A 25,558-nucleotide genomic window follows, 5' to 3' on the forward strand; every position below is an offset into this window, starting at 1 on the left:
ACCACTGTCTTCTGGAGGAAAAATGAGTTTCAGTGTCGCGGATTCCAGGCAATCTGATGTTCCCTGCTGCGATTTAGATATTCTTGTTCTTTTTTTTTTTTTTTTTTGCTTGATAAATTTAGATATTCTTGTTCTTGCGTTAAGACTTTTTTCGATATTTTCCCATCTTTGTCTTCTTGAAGTCTAATCTATTGCCTTCTCCTAAATGTCCTGCTTTTATCCATGAGACTCTGTGTCGCGGACTTACGACAGGGCAGAGATTTTTTCGCGCGCTTTTCATTTATTTTTCCCTCTTAAGCTTAATTCCAGCTAAACTTCGCCGAATGCTCGCCTCTCACATGGCTGCCATGCTTAGACCCAAACTTTGCAAGGGAACGGCCTCTAAATTCAGATACGTTGTATTCAACCATATGCATGCTAGTCGCATTGTCAATTCTCACTTTACGCACCGAACAAAGTGGAACGAACACTTCATGATCACTCCTGATGACTTCACTTCGTCCAAGGCCGTCTCGCTCGGGGGAGACTTTGTAGAAAACGGCACTCGAATCTTTAGAAAAGCGAGTGAGAAATGGAGTTGCAGGTCTTATTTTACTGTCAGCTCCAATGGAGAGCCACCGGTGCTGTGGTCTGGGGATGGGGTCAATATTAGGATGGGCAACTCGAACTTCAATGAGGCTCGTGGCGACGGCGATGGCGGTGAGAGTCTCGGTTCAGGAGGTGATTCTGGTCCGAATTCTAAGGATGAGTTCTCTGGTGGCTCCAATTTGGGGAGTAATGTTCCGACGCCAAAGAAAATTTGCGAAGGACTCGATAAATTTGTAATTGGGCAGGAGACGGCCAAGAAGGTGACTCTTTCCTCGTTCTGTTTCAACCTTCATGTAGTCTACGATGCAAGCCATACTGGGATCCGTTTGTGTTGGACACAGACGTATTAGATACAACACAATTCTCCAAAGCTATATTGAAATAATGCATACTTTGTCTATGTCGTCGTGGCTTCTATCACGTATCCGATATCGGTGTCGGTGCTTTTAGCAATTAGTATTCTGCCATTTTGAATAGTTTAGTTGCATGTAGGTTTTGCTTTTGTGCTTGAGAGTTTCAGCTATTAGTGATATTTGATTATTATTCACGTGACGTTAGTGGAGTTACTGTTAGTTACATAGAAAGTGGTTATACTATGTCAGCTAGAAATGACCGTGTGGGGCAACATCTGGTTGACTATGTGATAGTTTTGGAGGATGTTAATTTGGATGACCAATGAATGTTGCATTTTATGTCCGATTCTGATATAAATTTCTGTCAGTATTTTCCCTTGGGGATGGTTCATCTATAATGTTGATATAAACGGGACGATGAACTCTTTTTCCCAGAATTTATTTTTCTTAATTACATATATATTTATATATTTCAAATGCAGGTACTTTCTGTGGCCGTTTATAACCACTACAAGAGAATTTATCATGAATCTTCTCAAAAGCAGTTAGTATATTATTTCACTGCCCTACTCTTTCTTTCAAATTTTCCCATTCGTTCTTCTTTCACATGCAGTCTTGGGCGAGATGTTAAACAATAATCTTTTTTCTTTTTTAGCCTTGTTGATAACATGCAGGAATTGTTTTTGACTTGCTCTTGTTACTATTTGCAATGTTAGGCCTGCAGGAGATTCAAGTACTAAAAAGGCTGATGCTGTTGACGAAGAAAAAGTTGAACTTGAGAAAAGCAATATTCTTCTAATGGGGCCAACAGGTTCAGGTAATTCAAATGTTACTTTCCTTAGTTAACGTTAAGTGTATATATAATTGTAGTTCCGGATTATATTTCTCAACATATAATAGAATGTTAAAGCAGTCATGCTTCAATTCAGAAGAGATGAAAAAGCTTCTCAGTCGGTTTCTCAATTGTCCAGTGACATTCTTGTATGAATGAGTTGTTTTGACCCCTTTAGTTTTAAATTGCACTGTCAATGTATCACCTTTCAAGTTAGAGATTTAAGAGATAACAAAGCTAAAAGCCCTTTAGTTTTCAATCTTCTTTTCTTTCGTTAATCATGAATGTCTTGTTACTTCTGGCTACTAGTCTAACTAGTTTATCTGCTCCATTTCAAGGACAGGGAAGACGTTACTTGCCAAAACTTTGGCCCGGTTTGTAAATGTTCCCTTTGTGATTGCTGATGCTACTACAATAACTCAGGCAAGTTAGTGATTCTTCACTTCTATTTTATAATAATTTATGATCCCTTCAAAGACAGACAGAGAGAGAAAGTATTTTCTGTCTGCTTGTGAAGGTTTTTAATGATTGACTATAAAAGAAGCACGTAACACGTTATGGACCTTTTAGCACTCTTCCCCTTTTGTGAATTGAGCAGAGGGTGAGAATTGCTTTAACTTTACTTTCCAACAAAAAGATTATGCACATATTTATGTGATCCCATAGTATCATGTACAAAAAAATCATGCACATAATAAATACGAACAAGTTGTTATAACATGAGATATTTGTCAGAAACAGCAAGTCTCATCAAATGCAAAAAGCCCTGACAGTAAATTGGTTGTGTTAACATTTATTTCTCTGGTCATAAATTCTATTTCCTTTTCTCTTTGTCAATTGGCTGCCATGCTATTTTGTTCATGTAGTTGTATGGACATTATTTTTCATTGGTGCAGGCAGGATATGTGGGGGAAGATGTCGAGTCCATTTTAAGCAAGCTCCTTATGGTAAATATTCTGACCTTCATTATTTAAATACAGCATGCTTGCTTTTTTATTGCATTTCCATATTATGGATGGCAGTAACATTATAGCAATTTTTTTTCAGGTTGCTGACTACAATGTGGAAGCTGCTCAACAGGGCATTGTTTACATTGATGAAGTTGACAAGATTACTAGAAAGGTTCCAGCATGTCTTGTCTTGCCCTCATTTTCCTTTTCTCTGATTAATTCGAACCACTTTCTTCTGTTGTTTTCCCTTCTTCAATTGTCTATTTTCTAGGCTGAGAGCATTAATATCAGTAGAGATGTCTCTGGGGAAGGTGTTCAGCAGGCTTTATTGAAAATACTTGAGGGAACAGTAAGTGCATTCTCACGGATTTGGAAAATTTCAGTCATATTCTTTCCTTTTCTTTTCTGTTTTTTTCTTTTTACATGTCAGTTGAATTTATTGTATACTGATCTATTGCAACCTTTATGATCAAGGTTGTCAATATTCCTGAGAAGGGAGCTCGAAAGCATCCCAGAGGTGACAATATCCAGGTACATGGGCGTTACCCTTTGTTCTTGCCATTATATTTTTTCTTTATTTATACACTTGTAGAGATTATTAGGTATGTTTATGGCACCCGGTACACGTCTGCAGTCATTTTGATATATATATGAGTTCAGTGCTTGACAAATTTTTTTTTTTTTTTATCTATCATTTTCGCCCCAGTTTGTGTATGTGCTTGTGATTTTAATTCTGCAGTTATCTCGCATTGAAGTGTCTTCAACTCATGAACAATTGTTGACTCGTCTTGTTTCCTTCACAGATTGATACAAAGAATATACTTTTCATCTGCGGAGGAGCCTTTGTAGACTTAGAGAAAACAGTCTCAGAAAGGTAGCACAAACCCTGAAAATTAATTAGTTTTATACCTACAGTGAGAATAAAATGAAGTGTGAAGCCTCCTTTTAGTTCCCTGCAGGCGCCGAGATTCTTCTATTGGATTTGGGGCACCTGTACGTGCAAATATGAGAATAGGTGGTGTCACTGATGCCGCTGTTGCATCGTCATTATTGGAAACGGTAAGTTAACATCATGTATATGACACATCGTTCAATGGTTCTTAGTTTTTACTACCACTAACTTCAACAAGTCAGATGTTTGCATGATTGAAATTCTTGTCTTTGGCAGGTTGAAAGTAGTGATCTTATTGCCTATGGTTTAATTCCTGAATTTGTCGGGAGATTTCCTGTTCTTGTCAGCTTGTCATCTTTGACAGAAAATCAACTCATTCAGGTAAGTTATATCCAAGTCACTCATGTTACTCAAGGCTGTCTATACAGATGTACCTGTAAATCTCTTCTGATTTCCAGAAGTTAACGACATTATTTGCTTAAATTATATTCTTAAAAGTGAATTTTTTTCAATATTTTAAATTTCCCCCTTTGTGTCATTATCTGTATGTCTCTAATTGCAGTTGTAATATGCTCTATAGGTCCTCACAAAGCCAAAAAATGCCCTTGGGAAGCAATACAAGAAGATGTTCCAAATGAATGGCGTAAGTTTTTGTGAGCCTTCTCTCATCTGTGGATGATATTGAAAACACAAGCCCTATCTGCATATTCTTTTGTTTATAATTATATCAAGGATCTTTCTTGCTTGTTCATGTTTGTTTTATGGATGGGGTAATTGATTTCTCATTTAAAAAGATTTAATGTTTGTAAAATCTCTTCAGCTGAATATTCCTATTTGTTTTCCAGGTAAAACTGCATTTCACAGAAAATGCCCTAAGATCAATTTCCAGAAAAGCAATATCAAAAAATACTGGTGCTCGAGGCTTGCGGTCAATATTGGAGATAGTATTAGTAGATGCCATGTATGAGGTATGCCATGTTGATTTTAATTTTAAATAATACCTTAATCTTCGCGTCCTGTGGACTGTGGGGGGTGGATATTATTGACAACTTGATAATAAACTTGCCACAATGGGTAAACTTTTTGGAAAAGCATCAGTCGCACTCTTTTTTTACCCTTTATTTGTCTTGTAGTGTTTAATCTGTTACCAAAAAGGTTTGACGAGGAGCCAGAAGTAATGATTCTCTAAATGTAATAATTTGGCAGTTTGCCGTACAGGGTTGAATTGAATCAGGAACTTTCATTTAGATTATGAATCTCTGTTTGGCAAAAAAGGATTTTGAATCTATGTGTTTTTTTCTTTCCTGCTGAATGTTTGTGCAGATTCCGGATAGCAGAACAGGTGATGGGGTTATAGATGCTGTTGTTGTTGATGAAGAGGCTGTTGGAAGTGGAGCCAAAATCCTCTACGGTAAAGGTGCATTGGATCGGTATCTTTCAGAACACACAGATAATCCAGAGGTATGCATTATTTGGGGTGCCAAAAATGTTGGAATTTTTTGAAACCATGTAATTTCTCCTCAAATGATCCCTAACAATTTGCTTCACAATGAACATTCAACGCATGCACAACGGTAATTCCCCCACCCCAGGAGGGGGGAAAACAGCATACTGGTGCATGTAAATGGTGCTATTTGTAAATTAGAACATGGTAATAGTAAAACTTACTTTTCCTTATCCCCCAATGTAATATAGTGTGTGTTTGTTTTGAACTCAACAAACTGTGGCATTAATCATTGAGAATTATGATCGGGTTAGAAGTTAGAACATGGTCATGCGGGAATTGTTGAGTACGGCATGAGATTTTAGATTTATATTGAATTGGTCCTTCCATTATGGTCTTAATGTGCGTATATGCCTTGATAATAAATGCATAAATGCTTCGTTGTTCCTTTATTCTTGCTTCTGCATACGTGTAACAGGCCATGGCAGGTTTAGATGGAGACAATGGAGAGGCAGAACTTCCTTCCGTTATTGCCAGCATGTAACATGCCTTGAAGCTTCTGCTGTATCCCTTGTTGGAGCAATATTAACTTGAAAAGTGGAGGATTTTGACGCTGTGGGTACAGGAATGCCCTTCAACTCAAACTCAAAATCTCATCATGCCTGTCTTTGCTTGCTCTTACGTTCACGTGTTATTATTGTAATGTCATGGAATAGATGATGGCATACAGGCATTACCATAATGATGTAAAGTGTAAGTGTCTATTTTGACAAGTCTCCATGTATAACGAACTTATCATTGTTTTACTATTTATATCTGAAGGCGACATCATTCATCAAGCTTGTCCAAACAATGTATTCTTGAAATTGAAATGTCATCGTGGGTTTTTATTTCCATATATTTCTTCTCTGCAACCTCTAGCACCGCACAGTACACCACCCAACCTGCAGAATAATCCAATTCAGCAATTACCAATTAAGCTCAACAATTTTGAGGATTAGAAGCCCGCATTCAATTTATTTAAAAAAAAAATACTGGAGACAATTTGAAATTGTGACAATTTTCCGATCAAATTGATCAAATTTATAATTTTACAAAATTCACAACACTTGATCTTTCCTACTAGACTATGATGATGGTCCCCCCATTGTTGAAATTGGAATTTGGTATGTCATGGCCACGTGCTCTCTGGAGAAAGTGGTCAAGGACCAATAACCTTCATCATTTATGCGGGAAGTCTCTCCTTTACTTTGCTTGCAGTATCAACTGTCGATCTAAGCATGCTGCGGCAAAAAGAAAACACACCAATCAAAAAGTCACGGCACAGAAAATGGTGTCAGAAAATAGAACTCAAATGCATTACATTTTTTAAATTTGCTGAAATTAAGAAATCATATTAGAATTAAAAAAATGAAGGGAACAATTTAATAAAATAAAGGGGTTGACAATATAGTTTTATCTCTAATTTTATTACCAATCAATTTAGATCGTTGATGAAAAGACATGGAACTTTAGCCATGAACAGACTCCAAAATTTGTGTGGTTAACATCTATAAGAATTTAGTACCAATCTATATATATAACGAAAGAATAACAAGTAAATTTTTACGAATGACAAATGTCATCTTCTTCAAATATTTTAATTTTGTAAATCTATGTAGGGTTTTATTTACAGAATTATTTTTAATAGGTGAATATAATTTATTTTTATTTTTTTTTTATAACTTCCTCATCCATGATTTAATTTTCTAATCATGTGATCACTATTTTGGATGTGATTAGCTATCCAAAGTATTCCATTGTTCGTATCATTCATGCTCTTATTTTTAAATATAAAAAATATAAAACTATCTTACCTCCTAAATTTCTTTTTGTTATCCTATCTTCCCCTTAGTTTATTCATAATTTTAAATTTTAAATTTAAAAATAATAAGTAACTCATTATGTGTAATTTCATTGTCTCCAAAAGTCTTTCCATTGTCCTGACTTCCTAACTTCTCGCCCGTAAATTTTAATTTTAATTTTAAAAACCTTGCAAAATTACTCATAATTTTAAATTTCAATTTTAAAAATGGTGAAAAAATTTCCATACTAAGCAAAATTTGTGTAATTTCCCCACTCCCAAAATTCTCTTCATTTTCCTAACTTCTCAACTTCTTATTTATGTTAAAAATCTTGAGAAAAACACATGCTTCATGCAATTTCTTGGACTAACTATCATGGAGCACTCCTTTGCCATGTAAGGCCTTTTCTCAATATTTTGTAGATGTAGGTTAATTGTTTGTTTTTAAATTAAACTCCTCTTTCTCAGTTTCTTTTGCATTCATATCAAACTAGCCAAAGATCAATGATCGTAATTATGAATAAGAAGAAAATTTTAACATGGAATATCAATACAGCTAGTCCTACTACCAATTCTCTATCACTCCATCTAGTCTTATCATTGTGTTTGGGGTGCTTATTGATAATAGTAATTTGGTAAGATGATAAAAACTAATGCTTTGTTGTCAAAAGTTTTTTTTTGTGACCTATATATACCATCCCTACATTGTGGTCATCTTATTTTAAGTACAAACATGCATGTTTATTCTTATTAACAAACATTGCGAATAATATAATATTTAATTTATCAAGCCTATCTTCATATTCCTTATAGATTTATCAATAAATGGGTGTCCATTGGAGTTAAGATTATGTAGTAGCCAGTGGCTGAGCCACATGTAATTGAGAGGGGCACCTCACTTAGAAAAAATGACATGCTTGGGAGTATAGGTTTTTATATTTTATAATTTACACTTTTACTTATTGTACTTCGCACCATCTTATTTTCATGTTTTAAAATTTAAACATGTTTCAATCTTAATTTTTTAGCCAAGATCTATTTAAATTTTTAATTTAGCATCATAACTATTAGCCCACAATTTCACTATACTTAAATACTAATATTATTTATTAATTATTTAAAAATAAAAAAAATCTAATATGACTAAATAGACTCACTTCTCATCTTGAATTCTACTCAGGGGCTAGTTAGAAAAAAAACCATGATAAATAATAAAAATTTAAAACTCAAAAGTAAATCAAGTGAACGTTTTTCACTAACTTGCTGCACTTATGAATCTATAATTAAAACATGGATAGAGAATAAAGAGAGAAGAAAAAAAAATAATTAATTTGAAAGAGATAAAAATGTCTTTCTTTTATCGAGAATCCTAACTTTATCATTGTCTCTCCTAACTTAGGATCCTGATTTCGCCACTGGTAATAGCAATACTACAACTACACTATGGGTGACAAATCAATTTAGTAGTTGTCCAGAGATCTTGCTATAAAGAAAGAATTTCAAAAATGGTCAAGTAAAATCAGATTATGTATTTATAATATATATATATATATATATATATATATATATTATTCCATCCTACTAAGGAGATTAGATTCTTTTCATGTCTTTTCTGTTAGATTAAATTTTGTCATCATTTTCAAATTTATTTTAAAGACTACTTTAAATTTAATTCATCTTAACAGAATTATAATTGCAAAAATCCACATAAAAATATCATGGGCATCCCAAATTATTTCATTTTAAAGTTAATAGAAAAACTTCATTCTAATAATATCAATTATACTTTTCACTCTTATTTTGTTCTATTATTTGAAACAATTTTATTGTGATTTTTTCTCTCTCTCTCTTTTTTATGAATGTGGCTTACTAGTTTTAACTGCATTGATAACTAATTTTGACCTATGATATATTTTAAAATCAACTAGTGTTTCACCCGTGCAATGCACGGGTCCTCTTATAAGAATTATAATAATTTTTAATTTAACTTGTATTACTAAATGAGTTATTTAAATAAAGTTATAATAAGAAATATATTTTAAAATAATTAAAATATATGATGGTATTGCAATAACAAAAAAATTGCAATATAAATGAATTCAAAATGTGATGAATCAAGATTCAAATTCCTATTGAGAGAAGTGATTATATTTAGTTTTTGACCATACTTAAAATTGGAATTACATCAGTACTCAATCAACACATATACACATGCATTTATTTAAATATACATGTAGAAAACATTTTCTAAATATAATAGATGTGAGTGTACTACAAAAGATATAGGCATGAAATCATAACATACACAAATGAAATACATCTAATATAATATGCAATATATCTAACAGGAATAAATGTTCAACAATTCATTTAAACATGAGGTAATATATATATATATATATATGTATATATAGGAGGGAGGTAAATGAAGGTGTGCTTTTTTTCATCAATGAGTTGTTCAATCATAGATAATAAAATCCATGTAATACCTGAACACAGCTCTAGCCATAAATACCAGCAAAACTTGGTAAAATATTCCTGAAACAAATGATGAAATTTTATGTGGATGTTAAATATAAGGAAGAATATGAATAAAAGAACATAATTGGCAAGTTAATTTTGAATATTTGAAAAGGAACAATTAGCAAATATAAGAAAACGTACTATAAAATAATTATATATAAAGTTTTATGATATATTATTTAACGATGAGTCACTAATAGATGATAGATAAGAGGCAAGGTTTATATCGAGCATGTACCTTATATATGAATCTATGTCAAACCATTAAAGATTTCTTTATAAACAACATTGTTGGTTTTGTTTGTTGGTTTACCCTCTTCATCTAGAATTAAAATCTTCAAGCCACATCTGCTACGAACTCGAGATATAGCAACGTACAACTGACCATGTGTAAATACAGGTCGTGGGAGGTACAATCCAACATTTGTGAGACTCTGTCCTTGGCTTTTATTAATCGTCATTGCAAAGGACAACATAATAGGGAATTGGCGTCTGCATATTGTGAAAGGTAAACTTGTATCTGATGGAGTAATAGTCATTCGAGGAATTAAAACTTTTTGACCTTTTGAGATTCCTGTCATGATCTCAGCTTCAATGACATGTCTGACAAGTTTACTGACAATTAATCGAGTGCCGTTACAAAGACCAATAGATTTGTCGATATTTCGCATAAGCATAATAGGAGCCCCTACTTTAAGCTTGATTTCATGGTTAGGTAGTCCTGACATTGTTAATGAATTCAAGAATTCTGGCGAGTGAATATCTTGTAAAGCACCTCCTATTTCATCTTGTTTAGAAACTGTGTCTGCGCTTAAGTAGCAAACTTCATCACCAGGGAGCATGGATAAAACATATTCATTGACTTCATCAACAATTGCTAATGTTGGAGCTAAGATAGCACGCTCCTGGAAATAACATGCACTATGTATATTCTGTAGCAGTTCTGGATAAGTGGAATCAATAATACACCTAAGAGGATCTTGAGTAGGGTTTAACAATAACTCATCTGGAATTGTAATTTCTTCTGCTTCTTTATGGTTGTTGTCAACTTTTCCATCACCAATTGAGATAATCCAGTTTGCAAATTCTTGAACTCTCATTGCATCTTTAGATGTTGCATTAGTCAATAGTCTCATATTTTTAGTCAATGTAAAAACCTTACAATCTTTCCATAAATATGAAGAAGTGATTGCAGCAAATACAATATCCTCTCTACTACCTTTTCGCACAACTGGAAGAATTTGTCGAAAGTCACCACCAAGCAAAATAACTTTGCCACCAAAGGGCCTTAACGCAGCATCTACTTGTTGAACTTTCATGATATCTCTCAGAGACTTATCAAGAGCCTCAAAACAAAATTTATTGGCCATGGGTGCTTCATCCCATATTATTAGGGAAGTGTTGATAAGCAGTTCACTAAGATGACTACCATGTTTTATATTACAAATTGAATCTTCATTAACTGCAATTGGAATGCGAAATTGAGAATGAGCAGTTTTACCTCCTGGCAATAATAATGAGGCAATACCACTTGAAGCTACGTTCAAAACAATCTTTCCCTCAGAACGTAAGGAGGTGCTCAATGTATTCCATAAATATGTTTTTCCAGTTCCACCATGGCCATAAACAAAGTACATGCCACCATTATTACTTTTGACTGTAGATAACACTTGGTCATATATTTTCTTCTGTTCAGGAGTCAAATTGTTCAACAAACAAATTAATTCTGATGATAATAATTTTTTGTCATAGCTCAACTCCATACGTATAAGTTTGTTGCTCCTTAATTCCATAACAGATGACTGTGGCAAAGGCATAGAACCAAACTCAGATAATGTCCTTGCATTTACATTCAAGAGCTTCTCAATCTCAAGCAAGGTTAAATTTTGCAACTCCTCATCAGATAACTGAAAACCTAATGGACTTAAATAGTTAGAAGTGTGTAAAATGTTGTATTTTTAATAGCATTTCATAAAGTAAAATTAAAGACAAAGAAATATGAATTGTAAAGATAAGATGCAGGTAATAATATGTACACATTTACCTTGGTGTCCTGTTATTTGTCTCTGTTGATACAATATGTCATCAGACAATGGTTTCCAAATTTGTCTCCATATAAACTCTGGACGTGATAAACAGTTACAGGCTAATAAGGTCGAAAACAACCGTCTCAGATAGTTGGCTGAGGCCCATTGAGCTGCTTCAAGTATCCCATCAGTATACTCTTTATCATCATCTAACAATCCTAAAGCATAACATGCATCTCTGAATGAATTATGGTAGATACCATTCACTGTACGAAGGGATTTGTAAGAGGTTGGGCCTTTAATGGTTGCAAGAAGCATGCGCAAGTAGTATGACTCACCACTGCCTGGTGGTGTGTAATACATCCTTCCGATGGAAAATCCTTTTTTTCTTGGTGTCCATTCACAAGTATCTTTGTGATATGTAAATTTCATAGGGAACTCTGAGTAAGTTAAACCTTTGGCATTTTCATATTTAGCATTAGCAATGAACCAAGCTTCAAACATAGTCGGTTTCCCATTATTTCTAGACATAACATGTTGAAGATCTTCATTCTCCTCAAATACCACCATTTGATGATTAGGCAAGTGAAATGATAGTCTTTCAACAGAGGGATTTCTATAATTAATATCGAACCCTAAGATCCTCCAAACTGATTCACATGACGAAACATATCGACAATCAAAAAACATTTTGATCTCATCACGAACCAAACCCTCACTTACATCATCTGCTTGAGTATAGAATGCAGCAGTAACTCGATCATAACCTTTATTAACATATTTAAAAAGATACTTAATGGAGTCTCCTTGATTACATCTTTCAACATTAATGTGAGCTCCATATTTTAGTAAAAGAGTTGCGTTATAGGGGATAACATATCTGTTATCCAATGGGATCCCATTCTTCATGACATGTACACCATTATCTTCCCTTTTATACCTTGGATATCCATCTTCATGGATCACTGTTGTAGAGTTAAAGTTTTTTGGGAATTGCTTAGTACATATTCCTTTGTCCATACATGGAGAATGAGGATTAGCTATTCCACATGGCCCATGTAACATATAATTCACCACTACATCATGTAACTCAGGTTGTGCTTCTTTATTAGGGATTTCTGCTGAAATGATGTTGTCAATATCTTTAGCAGTAGATAACTTATCTTTATTTGCAAGGAAAACCAAAATATGAGCATGGGGAAGACCTCGCTTTTGAAATTCAATTGTATATAGAACTGTAACATAAAAACATGAAAACAAATATTAGAAAGAAATAGAAATAAACCATGCATATTACAAATGCATATGTAAACTAAATAAGAGTAGTAAAAGGAGCTTATTAATGTAGTTTGAGTAATACCTGCTTTGACACTTCCAAAAATTTCCTCTTTTCTAATATCTTTGATAAGCAAGTCTAGCTTCATTTTAAATATACGTGTGACAATGTCAGGACGATCTTCTATACGAAGTTGACGAGCTTCCAAAAATCTAGTCATTTCAGGCCATTTTGGATTAGCTGTAAAAGTTATGAACAAATCTGGAAACCCAGCCCATCTACAAATAGCCATTGCATCTTGGTAGTTTTGCATTGTATAACGGGCACCACCAGTGAAAGAAGATGGAAGGATTACTCGTTTCCCTACAAATGAAGCCTGAGTATCACCTCTAAAAACTGCATCTGCTAAACCATTATAAACCTCTGCTCGTAGTTTTTTTTGGTTCATCCTGATATATCTCAATCTATATGACTCAATCATGGTATATGCATCAACCAAATATTGTTGATATAATTTACGGCCATATAAAAGTAGTGATCCATCCAATGCTCGATCTTGGATATTGTAAGCAAAATATTCCCGAAGTGACACAGTTCCACTCTCACCTTTCATCTTTCGTTGCGTCTTCTTATGTGGAATACCTTCAGTATAGCCTCCATCTCCATATGGAAATAATAGAGGGTATTGCATTGGCAAATATGATTGGTGTGTCTCAGAAATTCGCTCAAGCAAACCACTTCTATATTGAATAATAATATCTCTTCCAAGTTCAGTTGATCCAATGTCTCCCACAACCAAGGCTGCTATTTCGTTAGGTGATGTTGGCAAATTATATGTATGAGCATTTTTACCACCCTTATGAATGAGTCGAATCTTAACTTCCTGACCTTGATGATTCCCCATAAAATCTCGAGCAAGTCTATAAGTTTTAACTAATTCATTGTGATTGTCCAATATTTTTTGCAATTGTTGGACAATAGAAGGCCGCAAAGATTTTTTTGTGTCTTGGCCACTATATTACAAAAGACAAAAAAATTAGAATCAAAATTTGGTTATATATAGTTATAAAAGCAATCAAAACTGAAAAGTGTAGAACAAAAGTACCTTACAGCAGCTATCCTATTTGTTGTCTCGTTGGAAGTGTCATGTATATATAACTGAGAAAATTTAGGGGGTGCTCCTTCAACAGGTAAAACACTGCCTATCATATGCATGTTTTGGCCATTAATACAATACACATAAGGACCACGACCATTGTTTACTCTTTTATCAACTTTTCCGCCCATGGACGTGAATGCAAACATCATGTTGTATGCTCTAATATTATCAAGAAAATTCTTACTATCATCATCTATGGAGTGAAATAGCCTCTGTAGTTGCCAAGGAGCATGCTTTAGGTTAGGCAAGTCAACCTTCCCTTGAAGACAACATAATCCAAACTTTGGATGAAGGTTAGAACAATTTTTTTCAAGTCGTTCATTTATCCACATAATAGCTCCACAGTGAACACATGGATATGCTTGGTCGCCTAAATCAATAGGAGCTGAAAAATTAAAGTAATAAAATAAATTATGTCTATATTAAACTTTGATTTTATGGACATTATCAAATGTTTATAGATTGTCTGTCAAAAAAAATTAGACAATTAACATGCTCTAACATTATTTGTCACGTAATAATCAACTAACTTCCATTGTCCATGAAAGAAAATTTAATTGCAAAGTTTGTGTACTCAATGATCTATTAATATTAGCTCATTGCATAAAAATTAACTTGATGAGAATCCCATCTCATGAATGAACCTCCAGAATATATAGTATATTATTGAAAACATTTAACAAAATTGATGCGTACCAAATACCAACTATTAAAGCTTGTACTCAAACACTTACAACTAACAGGGGGTTCAACTCCAAATTGTCTGTGGGTGTTGGATGTAGAGCATGTATGTTGAAGCACTGTAATTCATCCAGATACATTAGTAGGGATGAATAGATATATAACATTAAAATTTCATTCAAAATAAACATCTCAATCATATTTAACTAAGGTAATGTAACCCAATTGTTGAACCATCAAAAGTCAAATAAAGTACAATGCATATTTTAATTCTTTACAAATTTTCACATTATTGGAGCATGAAATGTTATGCAATGTGAATTTTCTATAGTTTCGAGGTTAATTATAAATACCAACTTGTTATAAGAAACCTACCATTAGTGATATCGTATAAGGGAACTTTATGGGAGTGGCTATAAACGCTCGTCGGAGGTTTTCCCTTGTTGATTGGTTGCACTGAATCTTACATCAAAGAAGATGAAGAGGAAGAAGTATAAATACAAATGTGCAAGATATTCACATTTCAAATAAATTAGTTGAACGCATATGATGGAGGAAGGATATAATACAAAAGGATTTGAAAGGAAGTTTTAAGCCAAAGGCCTCACTTGTTATGCCATTCCTAGCAATAAATGTCCTTGTTGTTTGCTTTCTTTTTTCTCTCAAGATAGAAACCCGTTGTTGTCTCGCAATTTTAGATGATGTGATATTTTCTGAGGTGAAGAAAGATTAAAATGGAAAAGTTAGTCATACCCAGCAATTAAATTCAAAAATTCAAACATTAAAATTAAAACAAATGATAAATTAATATTTTAGTCTCAATGTTTTTCTTTTTTCAGTATTTAAAGATAAAATTGTCGAGTGAATATTCAATGATCTAATTGAAAAATTAAGGTGAAATTTGTCACAAAAATCAAAATTCTAAAAGGAGCATTGCCTAAAAAAGGCAGGATTGTTCAAAAACATATATGACAGTATCAATTTAAAATTTATGAAAAGATACTTTATTTGTAAAAGATAAAAAAGTAATGGCTTGCAGTGTTGGGATATAAAATACGTGATATTCTTGAACATAGAAAGAAAGAAAACAATAGTGAAGTGTGACACGTTTATATGACATTAGACTGAAGAGAATATCTGGCAAATTAAAAAGCATTTTACAATTTAATTTTAGGTAATATTTTAATTACATCTTCATTATCTTTAGAATTATTTACTTCCCCAAAAAAAAAAGTGTGGAAAAGACAAGTGAATGCCAATAAATAATTTTTTTTAATTTAAAAGATTGTAATTTGAAACTATAACTTCTCTCTCATGATCTCAAAATCTCAAATATAATTTCTCAATTAATGAAAAATTTAAAATTTTAATTTTAAAAATATTAAATATATCTATATAAATAATACCTATTCCTATATAAAATTATTATTTTAAAAATTACCAAAAACCACTTTCCTTCTTTATCCTCGATATTGATCTCAAATATAACTTTCTGAATATTGTCGTTTCGTGAATAATTTTGAATTTATATAATAATTTTGTGAATAGTAATTTAGATGATTTTCTTGAAAATTATATCATATCAATAGTCAAATTAAAATTGAATTAAATTATTAGTTATTTTTTATACTGATGTTATTATAATTGTGTGAATTAATAGAACACAATTTTGTGAATCAATTTATTTTTTTCTCAATTTATAAGATGGTAATTTGAAAATATAACTTCTCTCCTATGATCTCAAAATTTAAAATATAATTTCTCAATTAATTCATAAATTATATTTATATATGTCCATCTATGAAAAAGGTTAAAATAGAAAACTAACCTTTGTTGCAGGCAGAATCAAGAGATGCATTCATCTGTTTCCTTTTACCCATTTTAACTGTGATAACACACATAGCATAATAATCTTTATCAAGAAAAAATTCCATAAGCTACAATTTAATAGGATTGAAGAGGTTATTCATAGAAAGTATTATACAAAATAAAAGAAGCTAAATGATGAATACCTCCAATTATCTAATATAATAGCTTAGATGCTTGTTACTATAGGCAATTTTTGGATTCATTGAACATTTAGAATTCTACTTCACACGTAGCAACAACACAATGATGAAAATGATTATCAAAACCAGCCAAATGATTTTTTTTTTCAAAAAAAAAAGTGTTGGTACATAAAGTTTAAATTTCACATTTATTCATGTTTTTTTTTTTACCAACACACATTTATTCATGTTGAAAATACAAACTTAATGCTACAGTAATGAATAAAGGAAGGCAAAATGGTAGTTAAAAGGTTATAATGAACACATACCAGAGAAGGAGAAGAAGACAAAGGAAGAAGCGCTTGTGTGGCTAATAGCCAACTCACAACATGGCCATATTATCTCCGAAGGTGGTTACTAAGATGCCCATGATGATTTAATAAAATTTTTAAAAATAATGCAAAATATCAAAAAACGTGGCAGTTAATTTGATTAAAATTTAAAATTACTAATTTATAATAAATATATTTTGTTTAAATTTTGCCAACAAAAAATATGTTTTTTAATTAAATTTCATGGTTTGTTGAGATGAATATATCTGTTATTGTATATCTCTTTATTTTATTTACACATATATTTTTTATATTTATATAACCATATTCTCCATGATTTTTATTTTTCAATGCACATTTACGTCATAACTTGAACTTTTTTTCTGCTTTTAAGTGCCACGTCAGGTTAACTTCCTTAACCCATGAAGTCTCAATGTGTGACCCATATCCCCTCAATGTCTCCATTAACCATCATGATAATGTGCACGCACAAAATAAAAGCTTTAATTTCACGGAATAAATATCTCATAAATTATATATTTGTAGTGCATATTAGCATAGACATTCACACACCTAGCAAAATCAACCAAATTAATAGATTGAAATATATAACCTACACACACAAAGAGTTCGCTTACAAGATGTTCGATAGCCTACTAAACATAATTTGCAAATAAAACATAATTAAAATTAAATTTTAAACATACATCACATATATACATAATAGTCAATCATCCAAAATGGTATACTCTTGGTTCTCTTAGAGCGCCTAAATGGAACACATGTTGTAGGACTACCACCATCAGCAGATTCATCACTTGCTTCTACCACCTCGCTCTTGATTCCATCAGATGCTATAAGACCAGTAATATTGTCAAGTTCATCATTTGCTTCTACCACCTCACTCTTCACTCCATCAGATGCTATAAGACCACCAATATTGTCAAGTTCATCATTTGCTTCTACTACCTCACTCTTCACTCTATCAAATGTTATAAGAGATGAGCTTTCAAACTGTCTTTGACTCTGGTTCAAGCACCTCTTCACAGTTTCTGATATATCATATCCATGCTATATATATTATTCCATCCTACTAAGGAGATTAGATTCTTTTCATGTCTTTTCTGTTAGATTAAATTTTGTCATCATTTTCAAATTTATTTTAAAGACTACTTTAAATTTAATTCATCTTAACAGAATTATAATTGCAAAAATCCACATAAAAATATCATGGGCATCCCAAATTATTTCATTTTAAAGTTAATAGAAAAACTTCATTCTAATAATATCAATTATACTTTTCACTCTTATTTTGTTCTATTATTTGAAACAATTTTATTGTGATTTTTTCTCTCTCTCTCTTTTTTATGAATGTGGCTTACTAGTTTTAACTGCATTGATAACTAATTTTGACCTATGATATATTTTAAAATCAATTTTTCAACTTTATTGATAACTACTTCTATCTTTCCTGCATGCATATGAGAGCGGTGATATGCTGTTTATGCTTTAAATTGCGAAGGTGATGGAATTATAACATCCCACGCAATACATCACACGTGTATATAAAAAAATACTATATTATATTTAACTTTAATTTAAACGCGTTATATGTAAATATTATATAATTTATAAGAGAATATAATTTTTTCAATAAAACAAATGAAATCTCTCAACTACATGTCTCCGTGTGTGCCTATAATCTATGTATGAATATGTGTAAATGGAATTAATTTAAATAATCAAACCCTTTACCATAAATGAAATAATAATTGCAATTAATTTTTGTAATTCATTCAAATAACACTAATCAATTACATATTTAATTTAAATTTAAATTAATATGCAAGAATAAAGGTACCTTTTTATTTTTGCAATTATTTTAATTCAAGAAAAATACAAGCTTTAGTCATAACTTAAATTAAACTTAAATCTTATTATTTATTTTAACTATTAATTATATGGTTGCACCCAATGCATGGGGCACATGCCACTTTTGTTAACAGAAGAATGACATATCAAAGTGAAGACTTCATAAACTTCAAGAGTTCATGTTTTTGTGTAAATGACATAGTTATAGTCATCCGAATAAAACACCTGGTCATGTGTAGCTAATTTGCTAATTAAACACCAAATTAACTAACAATAAAAGGATAAATCACACATAACTTCAATTTCAAAATAATTTATGGGCAAGTGTTGAAGATCAAACAACTATTTACACATGATTTTATTGTGCTTATGAGCATGTATAATATAATGCATAAGAATTTATGGACTATTTGAAACTGTTTTTTTTTATTATTATAAAATTTAATGTTTTATAAAATATGTTTTGAGAAATAAATAATAAAAATATTTATTTTTTTTGTTTTTCAGAACAATAATCTCAAAATACTTAAAAAAATTTTATTTTTCTATTTTGCAAAATAATATTTTATATTTTTTTTAAAACACTTTTTAAAAACACGTCAATAAACATATTTTTGTTTTTGTTTTTGTTTTCATTCTAGATAATAGAAAACTGTTTCAAAATAGATTGTCATTTTCCTCTTCTGAAGGAAGCCCTCCTCCGCACCTTTGTTGAGGAGATGTGGAATCTGGACCATTCAGATTATTGGATAGTCTAGATTTAATATTTTTTTATTTTAAATTTTTTAAAATAAAAAATTATATAAATTTTAAATTTTTTTAATAAATTTGTTTATATGTCTATACAATCTAGATTTAATATAAATAATTTATATTTAATATCAAATATTTTATAAATTAACTTTCTAGATATATTTAATATAAAAAAATTAATAAATTTGTTCACCTATTTGTACAATCCAAATTTAATATAAATGATCCATATTTATAATCAAATATTTTATAAATTAACTTTTTAAATATATTTAAAAAATTTAATAAATTTTTTCACCTGTTTGTATAGTCCAAATTTAATATAAATGGTTCATATTTAATATCAAATATTTTATAAATTAACTTTTCATATATATTTTAAACAATATAGGTTCAATATTAATTTTTTTATAATTTTTATAAATTAAATATATATTATTCATATTAAATCTAGATTATCCAAACTGATAAATAGATTTATTAAAATTCATATAATTTTTTATTTTAAAATATATAGTATAAAAAATAAAAAATATTAAATCTGAAAAAATCTGTACTGTTTAAATTTAATAAAGGGTGGGAGGAGGAGATTGCAGAAGAAGAGAAACCGAGTCCCCAAACAAGCCCTAAATGATTGCAATTTTCCTATTTATGCATGTATGTTATAGAAAAAAAATAGATAGCTAAATTTATACCGTCAATACACTTTTTTCTAATCAAACAAATGGATTTTAAATTCACAAAACCAGATTTTTTTTAAAAAAAAAACAAGTGGTTTTTTACCCCACTTTTCTTATGACTAATTTTTAAATTTAAAATCCACTTGTCTGATTCAATTTTTAACAAGCATATATTATGAATATAAGTTTAAATATAATTTTTTTCTCCCATAACTTATCAAAATATTAAAAAATTATGTATTAAGTGAAAAATTAATAAATAATTTATACATTGATGATTTGCGTGTATAATAGACCGTCAAATTCCTCCAAACAAAATAGACCGTATGGTTTTACTTTAATATCCGCTAAATAAGAAAAAGAAAGTTGAAATTTGGCTACCGTTGGATGGATACCAATTGCCATCAACTTTTCGCAGTTTAACGCTCCTCTCCCCAAACCCCACCCTCCCCCCACAAACAAAAATGCAAAACCAAAAAAGTCCACGCTCCTACCCATCTCTCTCTCTCTCTCTCTCTCTCTCTCTATTCGGGCAACCCGGTTTGGGGAACGTAGAGAGTAACGAAGGGGGAGAAAAAGCTAGCAAACAAGAAAAGAAGCTGTTCTTCCGGAGAAAGGGAGGTTGGCTAGTCGGAGTCACCCCTTTATCCATTTACCGCTCCATGACCATCCCCATCTTCTTCCTCTTATTTTTTTCTTCTTTTTTCTAGCAATTTTTCCTGGAAAAAAGCTGAGAACGAAGAAAATCGAGGAAGGAGATTCAGAAAGGAAATGCCCAGGTATCTATTTTCGTGAAATTTATGATTTTGATTACTGGGTATTTCATATATCCATCACTTGTGGGAGGTTTCGGTGACTGGATGGACTTGGACAACATTGAGTGTGTGTCATCCTCGGATGGTATGGATGAGGAGGAGATCCCCCATCATGGTATGCATCCTCACCCTCATCATCACTCTGAGTTTTCATCCGCAAAGCCTCGCAATGGCGCCACCAATATGGGCCCCACGGCCATTGCTCCGGCAACCAGCGTCCACGAGTTGCTGGAATGCCCGGTCTGCACCAATTCTATGTACCCACCAATTCATCAGGTCAGTCGTTTTTCCTTTTCTTTTGTTTTCGCTATCTTGGCCTCATCTACGTTGTATTATCTATTATTTATGTTACTGTATACGAGGTTTCGTTTTCATAACAGGATCCTTTCTTCGGACTTTTGTGAATTGGATGGCTCTTTTTTTTTTGGGGGTGGGGGGTGTTGTGGATAAGGGCAGGAATTGAGTAGGTTTCGTGATGCCTTCATTTCTTTCTTTCTTTTTTCTCGGCAGGCTTCTTTGTAATTTGGGAAATCTATGACTTGGTTTTGGAGTTCGAATTTCCGTTATATGGGGTTAAGGGCCAAATATAATCTGATTACACTTGTAATTGCACGTAATATCAAATTAGTCAGTTGTCCCAGTGATCTATGTTCTAGATATCAGCGAATTGGAGGAGAGTTTGATTTTCTGGTTTATTTATGCATTTTGTTTTGATTTTTTAGGAAAGGGTTCCCTTTTAAAAAAAAAAATTGAAATAAAGCGTTCCCTGTTTTATGATGTAGTTAACATGAAGTTATGATCTATGTGTCATGTCTGAAAGTTCTGATCCCGTAGGTAAAGTATTGACATGAAAGAATTATTATACTCAAGAGCACAAATTTAATTCAGTTACGAACTTGGCTATCTTATATATCAAATGAGTACAGAATGTGTCAATTTTTGTTTTTACCTTGCGGCTAATCTTGGTTCAAATCTTGTTTTTATCTTGCAGCTTATCTTGTTTTTATCTTATAAAACTGCTTCAGATATGCTCTGTAGAGGGATAGAATGCCCATAATAATGTAGCATGTACAATTAGGTTGGTTCCTGTTTACTAAACGAATTCTAAAGAATGATCCGCCTTGCTGTGGATTTGATATTTTATATTGATGTTGAAAGTGATTATTGTAAGGTGTGTGTATGTAATTGGAGTTGGATATGGGGCCCTTAAAAGGCACTTAAATTTTATTAAATTTTTCATTAGATATCTAGACATGTATGATTTGATCTGTATTTATTGATGCCACATTGTCCAGTGGAAGTTTTTGGGTGAATTGAATATCATTCACGCTCAATGCCCATGCTGTATACCATGCTCTAGCTAGGACAGTTCAATTTTCTGCTGCTTTAATCATGTGTGATTGTAATGCAAATTTGCAAGTTTGCACACTGTGTGTGTGTGTGTGTTAAAGGCACTGTTAACTTGTTGAAGTAAGTGATTTGTTCAGTATTTTGTGAACAAAGTATTGAAAGTGCAGAATTTTTACGTCGTGGGTACATAAATGACCTCAAACTAAAACTGAATCTCATTATGTGGCTGTATGACTTTGCATATGCTACCTTGCCTACCTTTGCTTGCTCTTACGTGCACAAATAATCGTTATTGTAATAGATGGTGGCAAACTGGCATTACCATAATGATGTGAAGTGCCAGTGCCCATTTTCAGAAGTCTCTACATATGATGAATCTATCATTATTATAACTGACAACAAAGTGTAAGTGCCCTTTAGCTAGAAGTGTATTGTGGTAACATTTCGTAGAGGGAAAAAAGATGAAAAAGAAATAACATTGTTACTATGGTTCTGCTTCAGCTTGATCTTGTAATATTTTATCTCAACGAATACTAACATCTTGTTAAATTAGAAACCAGAAGTTAATGGTTTTGGTTGATGCTTTACACTGTCTATTAGAAAATAGTTAGGCAATTTATCAAAAGGAAAAGAAGTAATTTAGCAAAAATGCAAATAATCCCTCTAAACTTTACATCCTTTAAACATGATCGTCTTGATCTTCAAATCTTGACAATGAGCCCTGAAACTTCTAATCTAGTGCTGATGTCACTTGCCATTAGTGAATCCTTTGGTATACTGATGGAAGATTAATATATATATATATATATATAGAAATAGATATTGTGTGTAACCTCTTGAACTTAGAGTCCTGTGCAAGTAACCCTCCTAAACTTTGAGTAAGCATGGTAATAGGCAAAAAGTGCAGAATATATATATATTAACTTTTGATTATTCAGTTGTTTAATTATCCTCATTGATGCTTACTGCAAGTTTGTGGCCACCGTCCCAAATGTCTGTATTATGCATGTTTTGGGTTGTTGAAGAGGAAAAGAATGTAATTTCCAGCTTCTTTGCAGTGTCACAATGGGCACACCCTATGTTCAACATGTAAAACAAGGGTGCACAACCGATGCCCCACATGCAGACAAGAGCTCGGAGATATCAGATGTTTGGCTCTGGAGAAGGTAGCTGAATCACTCGAGTTACCATGCAAATACTATTTCAATGGATGTCCAGAAATCTTTCCATACTACAGCAAGCTCAAGCATGAGGCAGTGTGCAATTTTAGACCATACAATTGTCCTTATGCTGGATCAGAGTGTTCAGTTGTTGGGGACATCCCTTTCCTCGTTGCACATCTGAGGGATGATCATAAGGTGGACATGCACACAGGATGCACATTCAACCATCGTTATGTGAAGTCAAATCCCCGTGAAGTAGAGAATGCAACTTGGATGCTCACGGTAAGCTTCCCCCCCCCCACCTTTCATGTTAGAGGTTTGTGGGGAAAAAAAGGCAGGGAACATCATTTTTGTTTAAATCTATTTTCTTTGCTTCATGGAACACTCAATATTCTTTGGGGATACAACTTCTGGCATACACTGTCAACTGCTTATCAATCTTCACTGCCACTGGAGTAAGTTATGGGCGGGGAGACCAGATTTTTTGAAGAAGTTTGTGCAATGGTGAAAGCTGTTATAATGCTTCTCATGACCAAGGGACCTTTGATCTGTTTTCCTTTTCTTGGGAGGTGGTTTCATGAATAATGGAGATGGAAAATGAAATGAATGCCCAACAAGGCTTGAAAATGGTGCATTCAGATTCTCCTGATGCATCAATCTGACCATGCTTTTCTCTTTTCAATCATTTTAACCCTTGCCCTGTTCTACTTGAGATGGTTGAAAAAAGAGAATCATGGTGAGGCTCTTTTGCATTCAGAAAGTAGAATTTTAACTCGCCAATATCAGGCTTGTTGAGCGGTCATTTTCATTTCTAATCCCTGACGTTTATAAAGATGCATCAATGCCTCCTATTATGGCATGTCTCCCAAGACAAACACAACTCAGAGGATCTGTGCCCTTGTAGGTAAGCTTGTTTTGTTAGTGGAGGGTGTGGATCATTTGAAACTCTCGAGGTTCTGGCCTCTGGAAACAAGTAACCTTTTCCTTATTCATTTTGCATAGCGTAAGGTTTTAATTGGTGTGGGGAGCTGGGTTATACTTCTATCAGCTCAAGGAGTTTTGTAGGACTGACAGATACAAACATTTGTTTCTTATTTCTGTGATATAAAAGCCCGAGCTTCCTATTATTTTCCTGTCTTTCCGAGTTGAACTGCCAGAGTGTGAATGTTTTAGTGAATTAGTTTTGTTTAGCGGACCCATAAAAGGTCCAAGGGCTGAGGTAAACAAATTTCCTTGTTTCCGTTGAGGAATAATTACTGAGGAAGTTTATTTTGGCCCGCTGTTCCACTCAAGAGCAACATATAATCCTCTTAGTATGTGTGTACTTCTTACTGCCTGGTTCGTAAGTTTGCTTATTTCTTCTTATTCTCTGGTAGGTATTTCATTGTTTTGGGCAATACTTCTGCCTTCATTTTGAAGCTTTCCAACTTGGCATGGCCCCTGTTTACATGGCATTCCTTCGATTCATGGGAGATGAGAATGAGGCTCGAAACTATAGCTATAGCCTAGAAGTTGGGGCAAATGGCAGGAAACTGATCTGGGAGGGCACTCCGAGAAGTATCCGGGATAGCCATCGTAAAGTCAGGGACAGCCATGACGGTCTTATCATCCAACGAAATATGGCCCTTTTTTTCTCTGGTGGGGACAGGAAGGAGCTTAAGCTTAGAGTTACTGGTAGAATATGGAAAGAACAACAAAATCCGGATGCTGGGGTGTGCATACCAAATCTTTGTAGCTGATGACGCTGAGTTTGAGACTCTTCTGTATCTTGCAATAGATGACGGCACTGGGGCTGCCTTGAATTCCTCAGCTTTTTCATGTCGTGTGATAAAACACATTCTTCCTCTACAAGTTCTTGGTGGGAATTATCAAATTGTCAGATTTGATACTGGGAATCAGAAATCGTCTCTTGTATTTTCTTGTATTGAAGACTTTTATTATTTGATTGGTTGCTTCTTTGTATGATGCTTGTTTGAAGAAAAGTAAGTATCACAATTTTGGCCATAAAAAACAAATACTTGTGCCATTGACTTTTCA

The 25,558-nt window shown here is 32.7% G+C and overlaps 3 protein-coding genes across 4 annotated transcripts; 2 read left to right on the top strand and 1 right to left on the bottom strand.

Annotated features, from left to right (window-relative positions):
* Window positions 1-65: 65 nt before the first annotated feature.
* Window positions 66-5,955, top strand: LOC129294162 (CLP protease regulatory subunit CLPX1, mitochondrial-like). Of its 2 annotated transcripts, none has more exons than XM_054932337.1 (15): window positions 66-848; window positions 1,424-1,485; window positions 1,658-1,758; window positions 2,117-2,200; window positions 2,674-2,720; window positions 2,821-2,895; window positions 2,995-3,072; window positions 3,198-3,254; window positions 3,527-3,597; window positions 3,683-3,782; window positions 3,892-3,996; window positions 4,196-4,258; window positions 4,461-4,583; window positions 4,939-5,076; window positions 5,548-5,955. In XM_054932337.1, the coding sequence occupies exons 1-15, from the start codon at window positions 324-326 to the stop codon at window positions 5,551-5,553; spliced, it is 1,635 nt and encodes a 544-aa protein (XP_054788312.1). In that variant the 5' UTR covers window positions 66-323; the 3' UTR covers window positions 5,554-5,955. The 2 variants fall into 2 exon arrangements, with proteins under 2 accessions (XP_054788312.1, XP_054788311.1); XM_054932336.1 differs by having other exon boundaries at window positions 73-848; window positions 5,538-5,955.
* LOC129294543 (uncharacterized) lies at window positions 5,888-20,869 on the bottom strand. The gene is made up of 8 exons (XM_054932966.1): window positions 20,850-20,869; window positions 17,638-17,870; window positions 16,397-16,453; window positions 13,834-14,272; window positions 12,813-13,741; window positions 11,470-12,687; window positions 9,739-11,340; window positions 5,888-6,003 (listed from the first exon to the last, which is right to left on the bottom strand). Exons 1-8 carry the CDS (start codon window positions 20,867-20,869, stop codon window positions 5,888-5,890), a joined length of 4,614 nt encoding a protein of 1,537 aa, XP_054788941.1.
* On the top strand, window positions 20,672-25,558 carry LOC129294497 (E3 ubiquitin-protein ligase SINAT5-like). The gene is made up of 3 exons (XM_054932929.1): window positions 20,672-21,284; window positions 23,417-23,803; window positions 24,898-25,558. The coding sequence occupies exons 1-3, from the start codon at window positions 20,994-20,996 to the stop codon at window positions 25,258-25,260; spliced, it is 1,041 nt and encodes a 346-aa protein (XP_054788904.1). The 5' UTR covers window positions 20,672-20,993; the 3' UTR covers window positions 25,261-25,558.

This window comes from Prosopis cineraria, unplaced genomic scaffold, assembly GCF_029017545.1.
Source record: "Prosopis cineraria cultivar Desert tree isolate PC_DT_omini unplaced genomic scaffold, ASM2901754v1 PC15, whole genome shotgun sequence".
Taxonomy (NCBI): Eukaryota; Viridiplantae; Streptophyta; class Magnoliopsida; order Fabales; family Fabaceae; genus Prosopis; species Prosopis cineraria.